The following is a 23,483-nucleotide window of genomic DNA, read 5'->3' as shown; positions in this document are numbered from 1 at the left end:
AGATCAAATATATGTAAATGCTGAATTAGGCCTCAGAAATATCTTTAGGTTTCTCTTCATTGAAACAAATCAGACAATGTAGGCAAAATTAATAATCATCATAGGCCAGATCGTGCAGTATTCGAAATACTCGCAAATATATTAATTAATAACAACAATGATATTAAATAAATAAAAAAAATAAACTGGAATCTGGTGATCAGATGAAGAACACTAGCTTTAGAAAATGACTGAAACGATTGCCGATAGAAACAAGTAAGACACATGATCAATTGGGTTTACCGTTGAAATTGAAACGAAGTTGATTTGAGATTAATAAACGATGAGGGTGAAACTAAATTATGGTGTTGCGGCTAGCGGCTAGAGTCAGTATATATAATGGAGAGAAGAGAGTACTGTGTCTTGCGTGTAACCCTTTTCCTGTAAATATTAATAAAGCCCAATGGGCTTTTACATACGTGCCAAATCTTCTTTTTCTTTAAGTACATCATCTGTACATGTATTAAGAGCCTTGGAGATGGAAAAAAAAATAAAGTTGGTAGAGTTTTTACTACTCGAACTTGTACCCAAAGTTTCACAAATCGGGTATTAGAAAAAAACCCAGGTTCAGGTAATGATCGGATATTGGGAAATCGGGTATGACCAATACCCGTTTCGGGTTCGGGTCCACGTATTGCCTCTAAAAACCATACCTTATATATCGGATTCGAGTCGGGTATGGAACCGGGTATTTAAGTACCTTATTTCATGTTATTGAAAAAACCATTTTTAGGGTTTTTTTCCGGGTATTTTTAAGGTATAGATTGTAATTTTTTTGGGGTTGCACTTTTTAGTGGTATTTTTCGGATATTTTTCAGTTATTTTTGAGTTAGATCGGGTATTTGAAAAACCCGAATTCGGGTATTGGAAAAACCCGGTTCCGGGTATGGAACTGGTTCGGGTTTTCAGGTACAAATCAGGTCCGGTTCGGGTACGGGTTTTGGTACTAAAATGCATCCCCTCTCCGTACCTTGTGGGTAGGATCGGTATTTAAAACCATGTTATAAAAAAAAACTGGTTTTGGGTTTTTTTTTCGGGTCAGGTTCCGGGTTCAGGTTTTTTGTGCACCTCTACTTGTACCCGATCCTACCTTTAGAGTACGAATACATTTAAATACAAAACATGTACCCATACTAAAAAACCATACCAGATTATTAAAGTCCGTCCCAACCCGGTTGGGTTTTTAATCGGGTAATTATCCGTCAGGTTTCGGATTTGCTATCGGGTTTTGATAAAATATATGTCAGGTGTCACACCCCGACCAAAGGCGGCGGAACATGCCGGGATGCGACGGATTACCCATAAGCGCATGACACTATTTATAGCGACAATATTTAACAACTCATTTAATTTCACAACATCAAAATGTCACATAACAATATTCATAGATAATCATAACATAACATAGCAAAGAAATATATTGTTCAATTTGCTAATATTCTAACGGTCAACATTACGTTTTCTCCAAACTCCATAATCAACCTAACGTCAAAAATGTAACATTGCATAAAATAAAGTTTATCAACATAAAGGTTGGTGAGCAATTCATAGTTTTGAACATATATATATATATATATATATATATATATATATATATATATAATAATAAGAAGAAAATGTCCACAACTTGTATACGAAACAATAAATAATAGCAATAATTTGGATAAAAATAAGGTCGCTAATAAGAATACATTAGCGGCTTCGTCTATAAGAGAATAGCAAATAGATTCGGATTTCGTGAGGTCGTTAATAAGAATACATTAACGGCACCGTGCTACAAGAGAATACCAGATAGTTCACAGATTTATGAATCAACCAGCCAAAAGCGGTAAACACATAAGCATATACGCAAGTAAGCATAGAACACCAAATCGAGCATTTATTTAAATAAAGTATACAATAACGTTTGTGGTTTAAGACTAAAGAATAAAGCATTTAGTTTGAATAAGTATACAATATCACCCCCAAAACGAAAGATGGAAAACGGCGTATGAAAGTACTCACATTCAAGTATAAAACTTGATCGGTAAAAGTCGCAAAATCGGGTGGATGAAGTCTAACGAGCAATACCTAAATAAAAATAAAAGCATTGTATTAGAAAGGTTGTTTTATGAAAACTTTAAAATAAAAGTTAAGAAATGTAAGCATTTAAAGTTTAATGTTAAAAAAAGTAATTATTTAAGAACTTGTGATAATAACCTTTTTAAAAATGTAAGTTTGCTCGAAACCGGGTTAAAGTATCCAACCTTAATATTTACTCAACCTATGTTAAGTAATAAGGTGGGTAAAAATACAAGAATGCAAGTCCCTTTGGAATACAGATACTAAAACGGGTTTTTAACGAGTGTTCGGGTTGTTAGTTCAGGTCTTGATAATTGGTCAAACCTAAAGTCAACTTTCCAAAATATTAAATGTTATGAGATAACTCATAAAAATATATTAACAGTTAACCAAGTATGTAGTTCTATTGTTTTAGAACTAACAACGCACGTTAAGCGATTGTTCGATTTTGTCGGCCCAAACTTTGTTATAAGATCAAGTTGGATTCAACATTCCAAGTACTTTACTAAAATATTTAATATCAATTTGTAAAGTATTTTTAAATAAATATACAAGTCTTGATAGCTAAAAACACACTTGTGTGTCTTAAGCGAGTGAGAATCGGTTTAGTTCGGTTTGGTTCGGTTTCCATCTCACAATATGTTCATAGATGGTTTCCACATGCCCAGATATCAAAGAACTTATATAATAACTTATAAATGATGAAACTTAAGTTTTACAACCAAAAAGTTAACAATAAAGTCCTTAAACGAAAGTTTTGTTTTCGGTTCGGATCTAGTTTTGGGTTAAGACCGAGGTTAGAATCTACAAACCCATAACCATAGAACTTATAAAAATGATTCTAGAAACTTAAATCTAACATAAAGCATGTTTAAATAACTATTTAACAAAACTAGTAAACAAAGTCTGGTTTACGGTTTAGAGCTATTTACGGTTAAACCGAGGCTAGACTCTTCAAACCCATAACCATGGAACTTATAAAAATGATCTACAAACTAAAATGAACATAAGTTAAACATGGTTATTATGTATAAACAAGTTATATATATATATATATATATATATATATATATATATATATATATATATATATATCAAGGACACGAAGTCCTCCATGTAGCCTTGCCTTACGAGGCCTGAAACTTAACCAACTGAGGCCGGATAAGCAACTACCAAAGGTAACAAGGGGTGTATGTTATATATATGTTGTTTTATATGCTTCAAGTATTAATTTAGATTAAGATAAACAAACAAAAATGAAAAACTTCATCAGTTTGACTTTGAAAGTCAAACCCAATATAAACATGAAAAATAACCTTGAATGATCTTTGAATTTGAGTGCGGAAATAGTTTATGAGCAGAGATTAATGTTAGAGAGTGCATTGTATTTATAAGACGAGCTTAGAGGGGTTAAACAAGTGATTTGGTGGTTAAAACTCGGATTTAATGGATAATAGAACCAATAAGGGGACATATTATGCAGTTGCTGGTTAGCTGTCATCGCGCCACGCGACCAACAGAGCCTCCCCCATCTCGTAGCGCGATGGGGTGCATGGCTAGAATATTTTAAAGTTTGAAAAATTACAGCTTTGCCTCCCCCGAAGTTCGTTTTAAGTGATTTTAACGCGTTTTAAGGCCCGAAAAGGATGTTTTCAAGACCCAACAAGTGTAAAACAATATTGTAACATAAAATCCATTATTTTGATTATATCATAAGTTTCGGTTTACAAAATGGGTCGGTTTACATGATAAACGAACATAAAACGTATACAAAAACAAATACAATCGAGACCCGAATTTGACGAATGTCACATCAGGTATAGCCGGTCAAAACCCGTCGAGTTTCTACTAGGTTTTGACAAAATATAACTAGTCGATTGAGATTGAGTCCATTGTTTGGTTTGAAACCTCTTAAATTTAAAATTAAATGGTAATTGTTAAACCAAATGAATTATGAACTTGGTTTTTGGTTTTGTAATAATATGAAACATATTCTAACATGATAACTTAGCACAATACTATTTAACACAGCATATTCAATAACAAACGATGGTAAAAAGTATTTGAATTATTCAGGAAAATTAAAAAAAACCGAATCAAATTTTAAATTCAGATTTCGGATGGGGTTCGAGTTACATGAATTCGATTCGATTTGGATTTGGGTTCCAACATAAAAAAACACCCTTTAATATGAATAACTTGAAAAACGATTTATGACGGTAACAAGACCCGTACAAGCAATAAAAACAACTAGTCTTCTCTGTTTATGTGGTTTTCGAGTTACGGATTACATGATTTCAACTTAATAAACTAAGCATAACTTCATAAGGTTTATAAATTCCTAGTCATTCAAAAAAAAATAAAAAAAATATATTTATATATTTAACCTCATAATAATTGTCTTTGTACTTGAAACTAGGTCTTGTAAAAGTATAAAACACATATATACATTCATAATATTACTACGAATAACTGATGAAATGTCTCTTGATTAATAGCTTAACGTCACCATTTTAAAAGCCATAAGGGGTCAAAGTGAAAGTTTTTTATTGAAATGAAACATATGACTCTGTGAGTGTACGAGCAGTCGAAGTCGTTGGAGGCGGCTGTAAGTAGCCACATAAGTACATAACTTTATTTCAAATCTTGGTGGTGCCAAAGTGGGACCTATGAAAGTTCAGGTCCTCATATGAAATATTAAAATTTTATATTAACCCTTTCATTTTTGTTATTTTGTTATTTATTTTCTACTTTTCATTAAATTTGGTTTTATTTGTAGCCGCCCTTCCACAAAGTGATCATAATGGGCTAATAGGGATAAATTGGTTGTGGCTAGAGGCGGCAATGTGAGTGGGTTGGGTTGGATTTGGGTGATGGGTCAGGATGGGTATAAGTCAAGATGGGTATAGGGTCAGGATGGATTTTTAAAATAGAGGGTTAGGATGGATATGGGTCAAGATGGGTAAAGCTAACCCATCTTGACCCAAGTTAAAGGTTAAAATACAAAGGTTTTAAAAACCCCTCAAAAAATATTCAAAAAAACTATTAAAAAAATAATAACTCAAAATATAGATAAAAAACGCAAAATGTAAAATAACTAAAATGTTTCTCCCGCTATCCTCGTTCATTTAAAAAAAAGAAAAAAAAACTTTATGTACCGGTTCAGGTTCGAGTTTTTCGGGTTTTTTTCTGTTCGATTTTGTTTTTTTTTTCATTTCGGTCGGTTTGGTATTTGCTCGGTTTCGATGTCTCAGTTTTTTCGCTTTCAGTGTTGTTTTGTTTTAGTCAGTTTTTTCGGTTTAGTTTGGTTTTTTTGTTTCGTTTCGATTCTTTTTGTTTTATTTTGGTTGGTTACGTTTCAGTTTTTTTGTTTCATTTTGGTAAGCTTTTTGATTGCATTTTGTTTTTCTTTGTTTTGTTTTGGTTAGTTTTTCGGTGTCATATCGGTTTTTTTGTATCGTTTTTGTCGTTTTTCTATTTCGGTTGAGTTTCGTTTCAGTTTTTTGTTTCGTTTTGGTCGGTTCGGTATTTTTGATTCGTTTTGATCCGGTTTTTAAATTGCATTTAGTTTTTTTATGTTTCTTTTGGTCAGTTTTTCAGTTTCAATTCAGTTTTTTTTGTTTCGTTTCGATCGTTTTTCTATTTCAGTTCAGTTTCGTTTATGTCGTTTTTCTATTTCAGTTCAGTTTTGTTTCGGTTTTTTTGTTTCGTTTTGGTCGGTCTAGTGTTTTTGTTTTGTTTTGGTCATCTTTCAGTTGCATTTCGCTTTTTTTTTTGTTTCGTTTTGGTCGTTTTTCTATTCTGGTTCAGTTTCGTTTTGGTTTTTTTGTTTCGTTTTGGTCGTTTTTCTATTTCAGTTCAGTTTCGTTTCGGTCGTTTATCTAATTTCAGTTCAGTTTTGTTTCGTTTTGGTCGGTTCAGTGTTTTTGTTTTGTTTTGGTCAGCTTTCAGTTGCATTTCGCTTTTTTTTTTTGTTTCTTTTTGGTCGTTTTTCTATTCCGGTTCAGTTTCATTTTGGTTTTTTTGTTTCGTTTTGGTCGTTTTTCTATTTCAGTTCAGTTTCGTTTCGGTTTTTTTGTTTCGTTTTGGTCAGTTAGGTGTTTATGTTTTGTTCTGGTTAGCTTTTCATTTCCATTTCGCTTTTTTTGTTTCGTTTTGGTCAACTTTTCGGTTTCATATCGGTTTTTTTGTTTTGTTTTTTTTTTGTTTTTCTATTTCGATTCAGATTTGTTTCGGTTCTGTCGATTCGGTGTTTTTGTTTAGTTTTGGTTAGCTTTTCGGTTGTATTTCGTTTTTTTGTTACGTTTTGGTCAGTTTTCGGTTTCATTATGGTTTTTTTTGTTTCGTTTTGGTCATTTTTCTATTTTGGTTCTGTTTTTTTTTGTTTCAATTTAGTCGGTTTGGCCTTTTTGTTTCGTTTTGATCGTTTTTGGATTTCGGATGAGTTTTGTTTCGCACGTGAAAGTTTGGGTATTTTGAATTAGATAAATTTTGGATAACTTGGATATTTTGTTTTGACCCATTTTAACCTATGAATGAAACTCACTTGTATATTTCCAACCCATCCTGGCCCACTTGAAGAATTTTTATTATCCATCCTAACCCATTTTACTTTTAAAGTTTATCCATCTTGACCCAAAACAATCCATTTGGGTTGGGTTTGCCACCCTTAGTTGTGGCTCAATGGTAGAACACTCACTTTACAAGTGAGAGGTAGGAGGTTCAAACCTCACTATCACCAATTTATATGGGAGATATGAGGGATGACCCTGGCTTGCCAGGGTTCGAGTCTAGATCTCACCCGGTTTTACTGGCTCCTCGCTGTCGTGCCATTTGGCGAGCGTGGGGGTCGGGTTTTATCCGGTGAATCCCTCAATAGGTGGACCGCTAGGGGCTCCGTCCGTCCGGACTAGTGGCCGGCTCGGGCTACCTTTAACCAATGGGGGCCGCGTACGAAACACCGGGCGTTAGTTAGTTGATCGTTAAAAAAAATAATGGGTCAATAGGGTGTTTTGGACTTTCTTATTTATATTATTTTCTTCTAAATAATATATTTAGAAAGTGGTACACAGACCTAAAGGGGCAATTCAAGGCTTTAAACGTGTGATTTTTTTTCTGATTATTATATTATTCTGAAAAATATAATACTCACTTAATATCGAAGAGTAGAAACAGAAAAGCAGTCGATTTTTATCGGCAATTTAATCTAGTCTTAATAACAATACATTAATATTTGTCATAAAACTTGAACCCTCGACATTAAAAAAATGAAAAACTTGAACCCTCGACAATAAAAAGATGAAGCACTTGTAACACATGTTAAAATACCATTGGACCAAATGTATGTTGGTAAATCAACTTTCTAAAAATACCGGGTGTTACTTTATGAGAAAATATATTCATTTTTGCTATAAGAAAAATAAATCAAAATGCTTTCAACAATTACTTATAAGCCTCGTATCTCTAGATACTATGAAAGTTACATCCTTATTAAACTAAACTATACATATAACTCATTTATCTTTCCTAGGTGGGCCGAGTTTTAGTACTCCCAACTCTTAAATCAGCTCAATATCACATATTATGTTATTTGAAAAGCATCAAAACTGTATTTTTATTGTTTGATATCTTTAAAGCTATTTGTTTGATATTATTTTTTAATAATAAATCTTATTAAATGAACAATGAACTTAATTATCAAAATTATATTATAGTGTGACTGATAGGGAATAGCGGCCCCACCCAATCCATTTCGAGTTTTCGACCACAATCTACATGAGCTCTCAATTTTGTTGCCTATAATAAAATCCAATAAAATGATTATTTTAAAAACTTCCAAAGTTAGTTACAAGATGTATATTTAATTGCTGCTAATTGCTAATTAGTTTAATAACGTTGCTGTAGAGGAAATAACAAGAAATATACAATACAATTAGTATATAACAAAACGAGCAATATTTTGTATTCACGTGACCAAGATATCATCCACCTTTAAAAGATCGAGCCTTGGTTTCGAAGCGAACAAACCCAACAACAAAAATATGATATATCACAATGGGCCCTTATGTTTATACTCGTGTTTATTGTGGAATATAGTATGCATACACACAAAAAAGTATATATATATATATATATCCATTAGTAAATTATTGAAGAAAAAAAAAGCAAAGCACACTTGATTGTTTCTGTATTGATCGAACAATTAAATCATTTTATATTTCTTCTTCCATATATGAAATAAACTAAACTTGGATGATCTGTTGCGATAGAACTACATTTGTACATGACGCTTAATGAATGATAAAAGTTTGAAAGAAAATGCGAGACAAATAATTATATATTTCTCTTTCCCTTCTTTTGTTTCATTTATTAAGCATGCAATAACACGCCGTAAAAGTAATTAAGGTTTAAATGTAAAATACCAAGAAGTATTTGTCTAAAACAAATAATATATTTGTACTTAAAACCTTAATATTCCAATTCTGCATGATATGAAATACAAGAGTTCTGTATGATATGAGATACAAGAGTTAACGTTAATGTTAAATGGGTTAGGATCTTAACAACTCTAATAATGTAATAAAATAATGGTTTTAAGCCCATAAACGTGGAAACCCCAACAATTTTAATAATGTGATTAAATATTATGAATTCATGATTTAATTAAAATATTAAAAATGAGACTTACATAAATCATAAGTCTTATCAATACACTATATATAAAATTTAGAACATAGTGTAGTCTCCATTATATTCATAAATTAGTCAATACATTAAAAATCTGAATGTTAAACATTTGAATTTGAACTCGAATCAGTTAGACTATTACTGTATTTCTGAAGCCAAATTCAAATTCGATTACCAAACTCAATACAAACCCAATCAATCAATTTTTAGGGCTTTCGAGTCTGATTCAAATACTTAATACCTCCTTTTGATAATAATTATATGCAAAAAAATAATCACTAACTCAAATACACTAAATAGCTTCATAATATCCACATTCCACACAAATTTACGATTTTTAACCTTCTTTAATCACCAGCGTTACATACTTACATAGCAACCGAACCGAAATTACTACATATATATATATATATATAGATATATATACCATATAAATAAACAAATAATATATAAAATTATATAAACTTTATCAAAAGTCAACGAGAAAGTCATCGAGGTCAAACTCTCCAAACCCCTCGTCAACGTAGTTTCCCAATACCCCAAAATCCGGCAAATCAAACGGCATCTCATTATCCAACGATTCAAACCCAAACCCAAAACCATCCACCGCCGTTAACTCTCCGTTAACTCCCAACACAGAAGTCGGCGACAAAACGCCGTCGTTTCCGTTACCAAAATTTGTAACCGCCTTAACTCCGTTAAACTTAACCGCAGCTTTATCGTACACAATAGCCGCTTCTTCCGGCGTATAAAACGTCCCGAGCCACACACGTTTCCGCCGTGACGGATCACGGATCTCCGCCGCCCACCGCCCCCACGGCCGCAGCCGGACGCCGATAAACTTTCTGTCCGTCGGACGTCGCGTGATACTCACGCGCTTCCTTTTGATTCGATCGTGTGGACGACTGAGACTGAAGTTGATTTCTGACACGTGTTTTTTCACTCTTCTGATTATTATTTCTTCGTCGTCGTCGGATGAATCCGTGGCGTACGGATCGGTTAGTGTGATCCGTACGGTCTTACTGTTAAACGACGTCGTTGAAGGATCATGATGATGATGATTAGGATGATCACGTGACGTAACGAGCTTGTTGAATTTGAGCACGTGTTCTGTGAACTTCACCGACGGTGGTGGTGGTTGTTGTTGTTGTGGTGGTGACGTCATCATATCATCAACGATTAACAAATACCGATATGATGATGACTGTGGTTAATTTCTGGTGAGTGAGGATTATTATTATTAGTATTATTATAAGGATATGGTGATTAAGTAACTAACGAGCATGCACGAAAAGAAAAGAAAGGGAAAATTCCCCGCTAAGTGGGTGTGATGGATAAATAAAACAGAGTGTGAGAAAACGAAGAAATTGCAGGTGAGAGTGTCTATATATATATATATATAAGGTGTGTGTGTGAGAGAGTGTACACACACGATGCACCGTGAGAGACTCACTAAAACCTCAACTAGTTTATAAATGGTAACCGGTAGGGGATATTATTTGGGGATTAATTCGGTTCGTGACGATAACGATACTGGTCATAGATTGGAACTTGTTTGGTTCGTCTGTATACTGTTACTTGTATAAACTTATACAATAACAAAAAAGAAAAATACTATGTTTATAAGAGCACGCACAACAAGAAACTCATGCAAACCGTTACATTATCGTCACATCATATTTTAAACTTTTCTTAAAACTCTACTTTTTTTCACAACAACAAACAATACTTTTTTTCACACAACAACAAACAATACTTTTTTTCACAACAAACATTTACAACCCTATCAAAAAAGTATTAAATATGTATGCATATGTGTATATTATATGGTATGTGTGTGTATGAGAGAGGGGGGGGGGGACCCACACTCTAAGTTTGCTACAAGTTTGTAGTGGTAAACCTTCATCAATTCATAATCCTCTATGATGGTGAAGTTTTAATTTCTTCCAAGTTTGTAAAATGTCACATGGGATTGGACTTTGGTGAGTGTAGCCCATTGTGGTTGCTCTAAGATTGATTTATCACCAAATATAAACAAAACCGGTTTATGTCTAAGAGCATTCGCATAATCCATTCTCTAAATTTGTTTCTTATTTTATATAAATTTCTCACATCTTGTTTTTCGTCCCTAACTCTTTCAATATATATGTTTTTCTCTGTTTCTTTCAATTTTGAAGTACAAACCAAAATGCACATGTAAAAATTAGAGATGTGAATTATAAATCTCTAAATATAAAGGTTCACTGTTCCTAAATATTTAAAATTAAAAAATGAAAACAAAAATAGAGATTGGAATGAAGAAGATAAATAAAAAAAAATACCTGAAAAATCTTTAAAATGAACGTGGATATTATACAATGCATTTAAAACTCTAGATTTCCATTCTCTAAATTTGTTTCTTATTTTATATAAATTTCTCACATCTTGTTTTTCGTCCCTAACTCTTTCAATATATATATGTTTTTCTCTGTTTCTTTCAATTTTGAAGTACAAACCAAAATGCACATGTAAAAATTAGAGATGTGAATTATAAATCTCTAAATATAAAGGTTCACTGTTCCTAAATATTTAAAATTAAAAAATAAAAACAAAAATAGAGATTGGAATGAAGAAGATAAATAAAAAAAAATACCTGAAAAATCTTTAAAATGAACGTGGATATTATACAATGCATTTAAAACTCTAGATTTTAGAGTATTATAAAATTAAATTTACTTTAATAATAAAAAAACCTCCTAATGATAGTGCTAATATACTGACAATCAACCTAATTAATCTATAGTGTCAAAAATGTCAAACAACCTAATGATATCCAATTTCACATCGTGCTTTAAATCAAATCCTTAAATGTTATCTAATGTAACTAGGTTGAACCACTAAGGCTGAGGGGTGTGGGGGGCTCTAATGGGGGCTTTAGTAGAGGCTCCAGCCAATAATATTATGACGTGTGACAGAGAGAGAAACTGGATAAGGGGGGTGTTGGAGCCCCCGTTGGAGCCCCTGGCCCTGGTGTGGAGGGGCTCCAGCAGTGGCTCCAGCGAATTTTTTTTTTATTTTTTTATAAATATATTCAAACAACGTATTATTAAAAAAACTCATAAATTATTAAAAAAACACACATTAATAAAAAAAACACATTAATATCTAAAAATAAAAGTACTAAAAAAAACATTATTCTTATTCTTCGGCTTGGTCTTTTTCGATCAACCTCTTTCGCATACGTTCCTTTTGCTTTTCCATTAGCATTTGATCGACCGGATTTAGGTTACTGAAGTCTCTAGTAAGGAAGTCCAAATCTCTCATTCGACTTTTTTCCTTTTTGTCATTAGAGACCACCTCCATGGTTTTGTTGAATTTATTGAGGGATTTAACAAGATTGGCGATGTTTACGGCTTCCCCCTCGGTCGGTTTTTTCCCCTTGGCGTCCCTTCCCAATGGCCGCCTCCTCGGCGGTGAAGACGTTTCCTCCTCCGCAATGTTTAGGTCGAATCCAACGCGGCAATCCGACCCGATTGAAGTGCTATACGCTCCTGACGAACTAGTTTTAGTCCGTTTCGGCCGTACTTCCGCATCAACGTCCGGCGCCACCAGCTCAACCCACTTGGAACACATTTTCAACCTCTCCCACAACTTTAAATCGTCCCACGTCTTCACCGTCCCATACCTCCGCAAACACTCCTGCTTCCACTCTTCGACCGTGAAATTGTAAACCGCCAAATCATCACTGCCACTTGGTCTCATACGACCGCTGTTTCTGTTGAAAAGATTAGTAAACAAGCCGACAAATTTTCTGATTTCGGACCACCGACCCGAAATCATATCGGCGTTCCGCTCTGTACTCCCAACGAGCGTATAGAACGTCTCCCTAACCTTTGTCCAAAAAATCTTGCTCTTTTGGTAGTCGGCTGCAAAATGAATAAATAAATTAGATTTCCATTTAACTTTTTTATTTAACTTTTTTATTAAAAATTATTTTTAAAAACGTTAAAACAATTACCGGAACGCCGATCCTCAGAAATGACTATCCAAGCCCGACACAAGGCTTCCTTCTCATCTGATGACCACGGAGTGGTTTTCCGTTTCGTCCTCGGAGTCGAAGCCGGTCCCGACCCGTCCGTTGCAACTTGTTTTTTCCGGTGGACGCGTCTTCTTGGTCCCGTAGCTTCACCGTGTGATTCTTGTGTCTCCGGAACAACAAAGTTAGGAGACGGTTGTATGTTGGATGGTTGAAAGCCGGATGATTCTTGCGGCTCCGAATAAAACATCGGTTGGTGCGGTGACGACCATAAATCGTCGTCAATATAATCTGAATCTAGGTTTGGGTACCAATTTCCAGCCATTTTTTTTAAAAAAAGTTGGGAAGATGGGTTGATTTTGGGTTTTATTTTGAAGTTGTGGTGATTGATATGGGTGAAATGGGGTATTTTATAGATGAAAAAAAGGTTTTTTTTTTAATTAAATAAGAGCCAACGGCTCTTTGAAACACCACCAACGGGTCTTTGCACACTCCCCTATGCCACTTTATGCCCTCCTCTGCCGCTAACCCCATCACGCCTGCTTGGATTTTCGTGCTCGCGCCCCGTTAGCGCCTGGTGGTGTGGTGGTCGCACCTGGGGGCGCGAGCGGAGGTGATCTAGCGCCCCCGTTGAAGCCCCACACCCCTCAGCCTAATCGTGTTCTCAGTCCAATAATTATTGCCAAAGGTTTCATTGGCTCGTTTACCAACCCACCAGTGACCAGGGTCCAACAAGCGTAAAACCAAAACCAACATACTCAAGGAAAATTAGGGATTTGCAGCTTGTACCCAATACCAATACTGACTAAACACAATCAGCACGAGATAACACGGTATTAGTTCGATATCATGGGTACCGAGTGGAACCAACTAATAAAATCGGAATGATATTCTGTTTATACTTTCACTTGTTTTTCGTATCAACATTCTTTGGTACATTATGGTTCGGACCGGTGCCAATCTCATCTCTGTGTATATAAAAAGGGTAGCATCGGAGCATCGTCAGTGACAAGTATGTAACCTATCACATAGGTAATAAGACCATGAGTAGTCATAACTCTCCACCCCCAGACATTATGCGTCACGTGGCGTCCAGTCAGAGTTATGGTTTTTTACCAAAACAGGGTGTAGTCATAACTCTCCACCCCCAGGCGTTATACGCGACGTGGCACCCAATCACTTTTACACTTTTTATTTTAATTTTTTATCTAAAGTAAATAAAATAATAATATTTATCTAAATATTACATTTAAAGTAAACACATGTATGAAGTAAACTTATCTTCAAAAAAAAACACCTACCCACTTATCACCACCACCCAACTCGTCGGTGATCAACCACCACATCACCACCACCCAACTCGCCGGTCACCATCACCATCCATGGAAAGCTCACCGGAAAACATCAACTCGCCGGAAAACATCCAACCACAACATCACCGTCAACAACATCGATTCGCCGGAAAACATCCAACCTCTCACCGGAAAACATCCAACCACAACATCACCGTCAACAACATCGATTCGCCGAAAAACATCCAACCTCTCACCGAACACCAGTCACCACCACCCAACAAGCATGCTCTAACATATATAACGGATATCTTCTTGATTTTTGAGCTATTTCTCGCGTTTTATAGAAAACGCAGGTAAAAAAAAAAACTCAAAACGCCGGGACGGGGGGGGGGGGGGGGGGGGCGGTGTGCCCCGGCATTATACATCACAACGCGGGCAAAACTTGACCGCTACGGATATGTTTAGAATTGTTTGATTGAAAAAAACAAGATGTTTAGGATGCATCTTATTTTTCAATCAAACAATTCTTTATCATCATCTTATTTTTTTCCAATAAAATGTTTAAGCAAACCTCGTCCCATTCCTATTATTTTAATTATATCACAGTCACCTCCAAATCGACTAAAGTAAATGTTAAAAAATAATAAAAGAAACGTGCAATATGGTCTACTTGACACCACTAGAGAACATCATATCACAGTGTCACAATTAATCAGAAGAAATCAATTTCATCATTACAGTACAAATCATCCCCATTTCTTCCAATCAAATATACACATTGAGACAGATTGTCCTATGCCTTTGCAGGCTTCTTAACAAACACATGAACAATTATAACAAAGTTCTGGTACTGTTCATTCAAATGCGTCGCTCAATCATCCCATCGCATACTTTTGGGTCCAGCTACGAGCAGTGGCCTCGTATTTGGACTTGTCGGTCTTGTACATGTGAGCAATTTCAGGCACCAATGGATCATCAGGGTTCGGGTCAGTCAACAGGGAGCAGATGGAAAGCAACACCTGCAAATCACATCAACAGTCTTCAAAACCAATCTTGACCCATCCAAAACGAATCGTAACTTGACTTGACACGTTCAAAACAAATATTAACCCATTCAAATCTTGAACCGTTGATAACAAATTTTAACTTGACATGTTCAAAACATATCTTAACATGACCCCTTTTAAACAAATTTTCAATTTTACGTACATAAACAGGCTATATACATTATAGCCGGCAACTTCGACCTGTTTACATATGAATGGGTTGATATTCCAGTTATGATTCGTTTTAAACGGGTCAAGGGGGCGAAATAATAAACACTACAGCTAAAAAAGAAACAATGTCGGTGTATTTTTAACGCAAAAAAATAGCATGTTATTAAAGTATTATTACTAAATGTCCAAAGAAAAAAATTACAGCTCAAATGTAAACAAGTCAAAACAAATATTAACCCATTCAAATCTTGATCCGTTGAATACAAATCTTAACCCCCGTTCAAAATAAAATTTAACCCATTCAAATCTTGAACCGCTGATAACAAATTTTAACTTGACATGTTCAAAACATATCTTAACATGACCCCTTTTAAACAAATTTTCAATTTTATGTACATAAACAGGCTATATACATTATAGCCGGCAACTTCGACCTGTTTACATATGAATGGGTTGATATTCCAGTTATGATTCGTTTTGAACGGGTCAAGGGGGCGAAATAATAAACACTACAGCTAAAAAAGAAACAATGTCGGTGTATTTTTAACGCAAAAATAGCATCAACTAAAGTATTTTTACTAAACTTCTAAAGAACCACGCGGAGCTAAATAGAATACAATAAAATTTAAGTATCTAATCATTAGTCAATTTTGGAACAAAACCAAAGCTAGCCATTGTTTATTATGAGATGGTGATAGAATAAAAATGTAAGCATCTAACATTAGCCAATTTTGGAACAAAACCGAATGTTCAAACTGATCAGCGGGAAGTTTGTTGAAGTTCTTCCGTAGAACGCAAACTTTCGTTCATTTGATTAAACAAACAAACATGAGCATGTGCCCCATTTATTCATTTACCTTCGTGAAAGTTCGTTTATGTTTGTTCAGTCATGTTCGTTCACTTACGTTTGTTTAAAAAATCATTTAAACTTTTTTATTGCTAACATTAATCTAAAATCAATTTAACTTTCTAATTTAAACTTATTTGTATAATTCCTTTGCAATAGACCCAACTTTAAAAACACTTAGATTTTAATTTGTAGTTCAGCAACCGACTTAGCACATCATTTGTAACTTTAATTGAATACTCACATTTACTTTTAGTTGTGTTCGTTTATATTTGTTTACGTTTGTAAATCATTCGTTTAGAATATTAACAGACAGACATAAACAAACAAACACGTACACATTAATTTTCTTAACAAACACGAACAAGAAAATCTGCTCATTTAAGTGTGCATGTCCATTCGTTTGTTCAGTAAACGTTAAACAAACAAACTCAAACAAGCCTTGTTTGTTCGTTTGGTTCGCTTACAAACCTAACTAAATGCATTTGCAGCAGCACAAAGTGGCAACTTGACAAAAAGATAAAAACATAACCATGCTTCAAAATTCAAACCTTGGAGATTGTCAAAGCTGGGCTCCACTGCTCCTTCAAGATATCTAAGCAAATGCTACCATTGCTGTTGATGTTCGGGTGAAAAACCTTAGTCCTAAATGCTACCTGAATACCAACATATAAATATTATATTTGATATAATTTAACCTTTACTATCGCTAAAGAGAGATATTAATAAAATTAACTCTTCTAAACTATGATAATTAAAGTTCAAGATAAAAGATAAATAAAGAAACAAAATAAATAATAACACATGAAAACTACCTTGGGAGGCTTGAAAGGATAATCAGGAGGAAAATGAATTGACACAAGAAACACGCCTCCAGAATACGGGCTATCAGAGGGTCCCATAATTGTTGCTTGCCAATGAAACATGTCTTCAGCAGCAGGACCTAAACAGTAAAATACACAACTTAAGTAGAGCATTCTGAAAGCATATGTTGATTATATAAAAATATGTTCATGTTAGTATGTTACTCAATTACAATAAAACTGTTATTATCTTTGGTTACCAGTATACTAACACATCAAGCATTAGCCAAAAATGTTACATTATAATGTGATGCATACACAAACACCACAGGCATCTATCAAACAAATTAACACAAGATTCTTCAAAAAATGCATACGTATATGTGTATGCTTTAAGCATGAATCCTAATCTAAATGCTCAATGAGCTACATAATGTTCCTCTGTGCCTAAATATCACAAACACAGTTCTAACCCCAACTTCATTACTCAAACCAATCAAGAGTTCTTTTAGCTGTCTACACACATTAAAGTACACCAATTACAAACATATAACAGACTTGACAAAGTTGTAACGCTAAACTCTGTATTCAAACATACAATCAAGAGTGCTTTTAGCTAATTACACAAGCATCAATTCAAAACATACAACAGAATGGACAAAGTTGTAACCCTAAATTCTTTGTGCAAACAGACACTCAAGAATGTTTTAGCTGATTACAGACATCACATTTCCACCAATTACAAGCATACAACAAATTTGACAAAGTTGTAACCCTAAAATCTGTATTCAAACAGGCAATCAAGAGTGCTTTTCGCTGATTACACACATTAAATTGCATCAACTACAAACAAACAGCAGATTTCACAAAGTTATAACAGAAAATTCTTGGTTCAAGCAAACGATCAAAAATGCTTTTAGCTGATTACATACATCAAATTGCACCACTTACAAGCATACGACAAATTTGGCAATGCAGTAACCCTAAATTCTATATTCAAACAAGCAATCGAGAGTGCTTTTAGTTGATTACAGAAACCAAATTGCACCAATTACAAACACGCAACAAATATCACAAAATTGTAATCCTAATTTCTTTGTTCAAACAGGCAATCAAGAGTGCTTTTAACTGATTACACATTAAATTGAACCAATTACAAACATACAACAGATATGACAAAATTGTGAGTTAGTAACCCTAAATTTTTTATTTAATCAGGCAATCAAGAGTGTTTTAAGCAGATTACACGCATTAAATTGGACAAATTACACACAACAGATTAACCCTAAATTCTTTCTTCAATCAAATTGCACAAATTACAAACATACAACAGATTAACCCTATATTATGTATTCAACCAAGCAATCAACAGTCCTTTCAGCTGACCATACACATCAAATTGCACCAATTACAAACACACAACAGATTAAGCACGTTCTAGCAAATCAACCAAAGCATAATTTAACAATTTCACTTCACAACATCCATAAAAATACATATATATACACAAGTCATCATTAATTATACCAGCACTGCATGACGTAGGCGGATCCTTCTGCAAATCCTTCAACTCCTTGATAATACGCTTCGATGCCATCACCACAACACGCTACACGCCCTAGGTTATCACTCGCACCGACGAATCACCAAATCGCAAGCACTGATTCAGATATACATATCGATTAACGAATGAATTCACACAATTACAGCAATAACAAGCAATCAACAATCGGAATCATATATATTTAGATAGTTATGCAATTGAATTGAAATTGAAGTGAAATTGAGATGAATTATTGTTATTATTACCTGGAAGATGAGATGTGAAAGCGAAGCAAATGTGTTGAATTTGGATAGAAGAAGAATATTAAGGGGAAATGAGAGCTAGGGTTTTGATTTAGGTGGAAATGGTGGGGCCCGCATTTGCGTGGAATAAACGCTCGGTTCCACACCTCCTGTTTTGATGACAAAGTGGTGTCATGGCCTAATCTTTTAATTAACAAAAGTAATCAATGTTATAAAATTCGTTAGGTGAAATAGGACTAACGATTAATCAGATCGGACTTTAATGTGTAATTTTTAATTTTATATACACACACATTTTTATATGAAATTGGTTGGAGTTTCATTGGAAACCGCTAAATTTGGTCGGAATCTCGTCGGAAACCACCGATTTTGGTCGGAACGTTGCAAGAAAACGCCGATTAAGTTTGATTAATCATTATTTTGGCTGGATTTGATCATTGGCCGACTAGCCCAAAATTAATCAGTGAGGTGGGGACTAGCGATTAATTGGGGTTTAATCGGTCTTAGTCGAGATTTTTGCACCGCTGCTAATAATGATGATTAAGTTTTACATAATACTATGTGTCGTTGTAAAAAGCCTAATATCTTAAATCGTAGTTATAGTATTCATACATGCATGCCTAATCAACATGTCATATCGGTTTTTCACCGTGTCACATTTCTACCCCTAACGCTATCATATTCGTTCTTCCCACATGCAACATACTTTTTATTATTTAATTATATGTGATGTGAGTATGACAAAAAAAAATGGATCGCATGTTGCCAAGAACATCCCCTGGGCATCTATACCACAACATTGTTTGTGGGACATCAGACATGTGGCTAGCCAGCTTGAACGAACAAAGGATTTTTCATCCGTGAGTAGATGATCTTAAGAGATATAGTACACTTTAGCAACAAATGCATAGATATGATTATTTAAAGTACATTTAATTATTACACAACTACTTAATATGTATGATTAAGTGAGACTATGAGAGTCGAATATTATTTAAATAGTTGTGATACATCTTTATTCGAAATTTTGACAACGTTTACTCTTTGAATCGATATTGTTTCTATCCGAAGAACATTTCTATTAAAGATTTGTAATATTAAAAATATGAAAGTTCGGTAAAAACTTATGCAAAATGCTCATTTGAACAAACCAATATGTTAGCTAAGACTAAGCGCCACACATAGAGCGTCAAATCTCATGTGTTTGCCACATCACCGTTAAGCCCAAACCATTACAAATCTACAACCTTTTGAGGACGAGCTGTTAAAGGGGGTTTAGCTTCTTGAGACACTAGTTTGGTACCGAGCAAAAAGGCTTGTGGTGGTGAGACCACAATCAAATCCAACCAATTAGAATCATCCATTCATATATAATTATATCTAAAAAAACAAAATGATTATAAAATTAGTTAGTTAAAGACTTAAAGCCTCTCAATTACACATGATTATGGATTAGTTAAATAAATACTTTTGAATAACTAACCCCGTAACATTTTGTGTAAGTCATTTATTGATGGTGAGAGACGACTTTTGACTTTTGACCATATCCAAAGTGAACAAAACAAACAAAACCTTACTGATTCTAATGTTATCACAAATCCTTTAAAAAAATTTAATGATGAATCAAGCCTGTCTAAATCAATTCAATAGCTAAACTTATAACAAAGAAACATGATGAATCAAACTAAAAAATAACATCCAAATCAGTCAGTTTTAGTAATGAAAAAGCTAATAACGTCCAAGCATGTAACATTAACCATCAAGCCCTTTGCTCATCCGGGGTGTCGGATCTATCCACATCCGAACCTGGTCCGTTTACAGATTCGGACACCCGAACCTCTTCAATCATCTTCACCACTTCATGCATAACGGGCCGGTTACCAGGCACCTCCACCACACACGCCATTGCAATCTGCAACATCTGCACCATCTCCTCTTCAATGTTCTGATATCCCATTAACTCCGCATCAAACACCTCAGCAGTCCACTCTTCCCGGACCACCGACTGCACCCATTTCGGTAGGTCCACCATGTCCTCTCTTCCTGGTGACTGTAATGGTTGTTTCCCGGTCAGCATTTCTAGCAGGAGGACACCAAAGCTGTAGACATCTGATTTATGAGTGTGTTTTCGGGTTTCTAGGACTTCTGGTGCTCGATAGCCCATGGTGTAGCGGGAGGTGGAGGCTGGGAAGTTTAGCATTGGGGCTATGGCTGTGTCGGCGATGCAGGCGTCTCCGTGTTGGGTGATCAGGATGTTTGCTGATTTAATGTTTCCATGAACGAGTTTTGGGTTGCTAGTAGCGTGGATGTAGGCGATGCCATGGGCGGTTCCAAGGGCGAGTTTGATTCTGGTTTCCCAGCTTACTGGGGTTCTACCGGGGGTACCTCGGTCTCCTGTGACATCATTTGAGTTATTAAGATTATGACAAATAATTAAAAAAGAACCTGTTTATGAAACAAGTTTAACGACTTGTTTAATCACACATGTTGACGGGTCAACCTAAAAGGTTAACCTAGCAGGACTCACTTATTAAACACGTTAGATTATGACAAATCCAGAACTTGTCTAATTAAACAAGGCCCGTTTATTAAACATGTTTAATGGGTCAATGAGATGTTGAGGGGTCGACCTGACGGGTTAATCAAACCCGTTTATTAAACAGGTTTAATGGTTCAACTTGTTTAGTTAGACATGTTGACACATCGACTTGACAGGTTAACTCAACACGACCCGTTTCAAAGTATCTAGTTAAAAGTAAAATGGGTTAAACTAACTTGAAGTCATCTAAAATATATTTCAAAAACATTTTATATCAAAAGATTAGATGACCAGCATAATTACATGGTTTTATGATAAAATTAATTCTTTAACTACTTATTAAAACAATATTATGAAAAGAACATACCATGCAAAAGGTTCAACAGACTGCCATTTGACATATAATCATAAACCAGTAACTTCTCATCCTTCGAATAATAATAAGCCCGAAGTGGTACCACATTCAAATGTGGGTCGACCCGCCCAATAACCTCCATTTGCTCTACAAACTCTTTCTTACCCACCACTGCATCTTTCAACCGTTTCACAACCACCGAAACTGACTCCTCCAAAGTCGCTTTATATGATATTCCAAAACTACCCTTCCCGAGTACCTCAGCTGAAGCCCGTAACAAATCCTCAATATCAAAATTATAAAAACAACCTTCAAAAAACACCACCTTGTTATTTTTATCAGTTGTTACCACTTCACTACCATAATCCTCCATAGCCTTCTCACTCCTTCGACCAACAGAAGACTTTCCTTTTCCTTTGAACACATGGCTTCGACTCTGACTTTGACCTTGAGCCTGACTTTGACTTTGACTTCCATTTCTTCTTTTCCTTAAACAACAGAAGTATAAAACAATGCCAAAGAGTATGATCACAACACCACCTCCAGCCGCCATGGCAATGATAGCCCATAATGGAATCTTCGTTGAGCTAGTGATGGCAGTAGGCGGCAGAGAGGTGACAGCAGGCGGTGGTGCAGGGTTGATTGTTGAACAAGGGCTTAAAGGTTGTCCACATAAGAAATTGTTTCCTATAAATGATGAATTTGGGAAATTTTGAAAAGAAGATGGAATAGAGCCATTGAGATAATTGTTACCAATGCTCAAATGTTTAAGTCTTGAGAATTTGATATTTGGAATACGACCCGAAAGCGAGTTGTTTTGGAGGTTTAAACTGGTCAACCGAGTCAAATTTTGTAAAGATTTCGGGATTTGACCCGTAAAGGAGTTAAACGAGAGATCTAATACGTTCATTTGAGAAGGAAACGAGTCGGGAATGTTACCAGAAAAGTCATTATGTTGGAGAAATAGATGATGAAGATATCGAAGAGAAAGTATATCATTTGGTACAGTTCCTGAGAGTCGGTTTAATCGAAGACTGAGAACTTGTAAGTCTTTAAGTTTTCCAATCGTGTTGGGTGGGATGGGGCCCGTGAGACCGATGCTGGGAAGTCGAAGACCGGTCACGCGGGCCCCACTAGAGTCACAGATGACACCTAGCCAAGATGTGCAAATGTCTGTAGTATTAGTCCAGTCCAGCTTTGGGTTATGGGGTACAATATTGGAAAATGCAAGAAGAGCTTGTTTATCTGAGTCCAGGTCAGCAAATGTAGGGGTAAATTGGGAAAATATGAGAAGGATGGTATGAACTAGTATAAGAGAGTAGAGCTTCATGAGGAAGTGTTAGTATTTACATGTATGAAGTTGATGGATGATGAATCTCCTGGTTTAATATAAGAAAAGAAACAAAATTAGATGATTTGCATATTAACTTCTATAAATGATAATAAGAAAATAATGTAAATTATTATGTAACAATCAACAGGTTTGAAATGATAACCACCTAATCAACAGGTTTCAACAAATCTTGGGTTCACTGGTATACAAACATATAAGAGGTCACTGTTGGGTAACCATGGCCACTGACTATCAAGGAGAATATATTAATTAGGTAGAGTCCATTCTTATATCATTACTATAGTTAGAATTAGAAGATACGATAATTAATCCCATTGTACCCCTATAAATTGTCGATCAATAATACGTGATAACGCGATTTACATTATACATAGCTAGAAATTTTGAGTAATTTTTGTCAATCGAGCTAAGAACTCGTAAAATATAAACATAATCTGGCATGCAGTTAACCAGGATATATGAAAC

General features: G+C 35.0%; 3 protein-coding genes and 1 non-coding gene across 5 annotated transcripts; all 4 read right to left on the bottom strand.

Annotated features, from left to right (window-relative positions):
- Positions 1–25: 25 nt before the first annotated feature.
- LOC143631913 (small nucleolar RNA SNORD34) lies at positions 26–110 on the bottom strand. Its single transcript, XR_013153451.1, has one exon. It is a non-coding gene; the product is annotated as a small nucleolar RNA SNORD34 (small nucleolar RNA).
- Positions 111–9,200: 9,090 nt separating this feature from the next.
- On the bottom strand, positions 9,201–10,063 carry LOC143631797 (pathogenesis-related genes transcriptional activator PTI6-like). Its single transcript, XM_077100437.1, has one exon. The coding sequence runs from the start codon at positions 9,953–9,955 to the stop codon at positions 9,257–9,259; it is 699 nt and encodes a 232-aa protein (XP_076956552.1). The 5' UTR covers positions 9,956–10,063; the 3' UTR covers positions 9,201–9,256.
- A 4,734-nt stretch (positions 10,064–14,797) lies between these two features.
- On the bottom strand, positions 14,798–18,881 carry LOC143631898 (SUMO-conjugating enzyme UBC9-like). 2 transcript variants are annotated; one of them, XM_077100529.1, is made up of 5 exons: positions 18,774–18,881; positions 18,492–18,624; positions 16,977–17,104; positions 16,713–16,817; positions 14,800–15,116 (listed from the first exon to the last, which is right to left on the bottom strand). In XM_077100529.1, the coding sequence occupies exons 2-5, from the start codon at positions 18,559–18,561 to the stop codon at positions 14,973–14,975; spliced, it is 447 nt and encodes a 148-aa protein (XP_076956644.1). In that variant the 5' UTR covers positions 18,562–18,624; positions 18,774–18,881; the 3' UTR covers positions 14,800–14,972. The 2 variants fall into 2 exon arrangements, with proteins under 2 accessions (XP_076956645.1, XP_076956644.1); XM_077100530.1 differs by lacking the exon at positions 18,774–18,881 and having other exon boundaries at positions 14,798–15,116; positions 18,492–18,572.
- A 1,520-nt stretch (positions 18,882–20,401) lies between these two features.
- LOC143631897 (putative inactive receptor kinase At5g58300) lies at positions 20,402–22,994 on the bottom strand. The gene is made up of 2 exons (XM_077100528.1): positions 21,677–22,994; positions 20,402–21,164 (listed from the first exon to the last, which is right to left on the bottom strand). Exons 1-2 carry the CDS (start codon positions 22,992–22,994, stop codon positions 20,530–20,532), a joined length of 1,953 nt encoding a protein of 650 aa, XP_076956643.1. The 3' UTR covers positions 20,402–20,529.
- Between the last annotated feature and the right edge of the window lie 489 nt (positions 22,995–23,483).

The sequence above is a fragment of the Bidens hawaiensis genome, unplaced genomic scaffold (genome assembly GCF_021521415.1).
Source record: "Bidens hawaiensis isolate Kalapana, Puna unplaced genomic scaffold, B.hawaiensis_p1.1 tig00006258_1, whole genome shotgun sequence".
NCBI classification, from domain to species: Eukaryota; Viridiplantae; Streptophyta; class Magnoliopsida; order Asterales; family Asteraceae; genus Bidens; species Bidens hawaiensis.
The sequence above is the reverse complement of the archived record's forward strand: the minus strand, read 5'-3'. Positions and strand labels throughout refer to the sequence as shown.

What these genes read in the sequence shown, in the direction of transcription:
- LOC143631797 (XM_077100437.1), bottom strand. Translation starts at nt 9,955, where the DNA reads ATGATGACGTCACCACCACAACAACAACAACCACCACCACCGTCGGTG.
- LOC143631898 (XM_077100529.1), bottom strand. Translation starts at nt 18,561, where the DNA reads ATGGCATCGAAGCGTATTATCAAGGAGTTGAAGGATTTGCAGAAGGAT. An exon ending in GCCTACGTCATGCAGTGCTG is followed by an intron (nt 17,105 to 18,491) that starts GTATAATTAATG and finishes TTTACTGTTTAG; the next exon opens with GTCCTGCTGCTGAAGACATG. An exon ending in ATCCTTTCAAGCCTCCCAAG is followed by an intron (nt 16,818 to 16,976) that starts GTAGTTTTCATG and finishes GTTGGTATTCAG; the next exon opens with GTAGCATTTAGGACTAAGGT.
- LOC143631897 (XM_077100528.1), bottom strand. Translation starts at nt 22,994, where the DNA reads ATGAAGCTCTACTCTCTTATACTAGTTCATACCATCCTTCTCATATTT. An exon ending in TCTGTTGAACCTTTTGCATG is followed by an intron (nt 21,165 to 21,676) that starts GTATGTTCTTTT and finishes ATGATGTCACAG; the next exon opens with GAGACCGAGGTACCCCCGGT.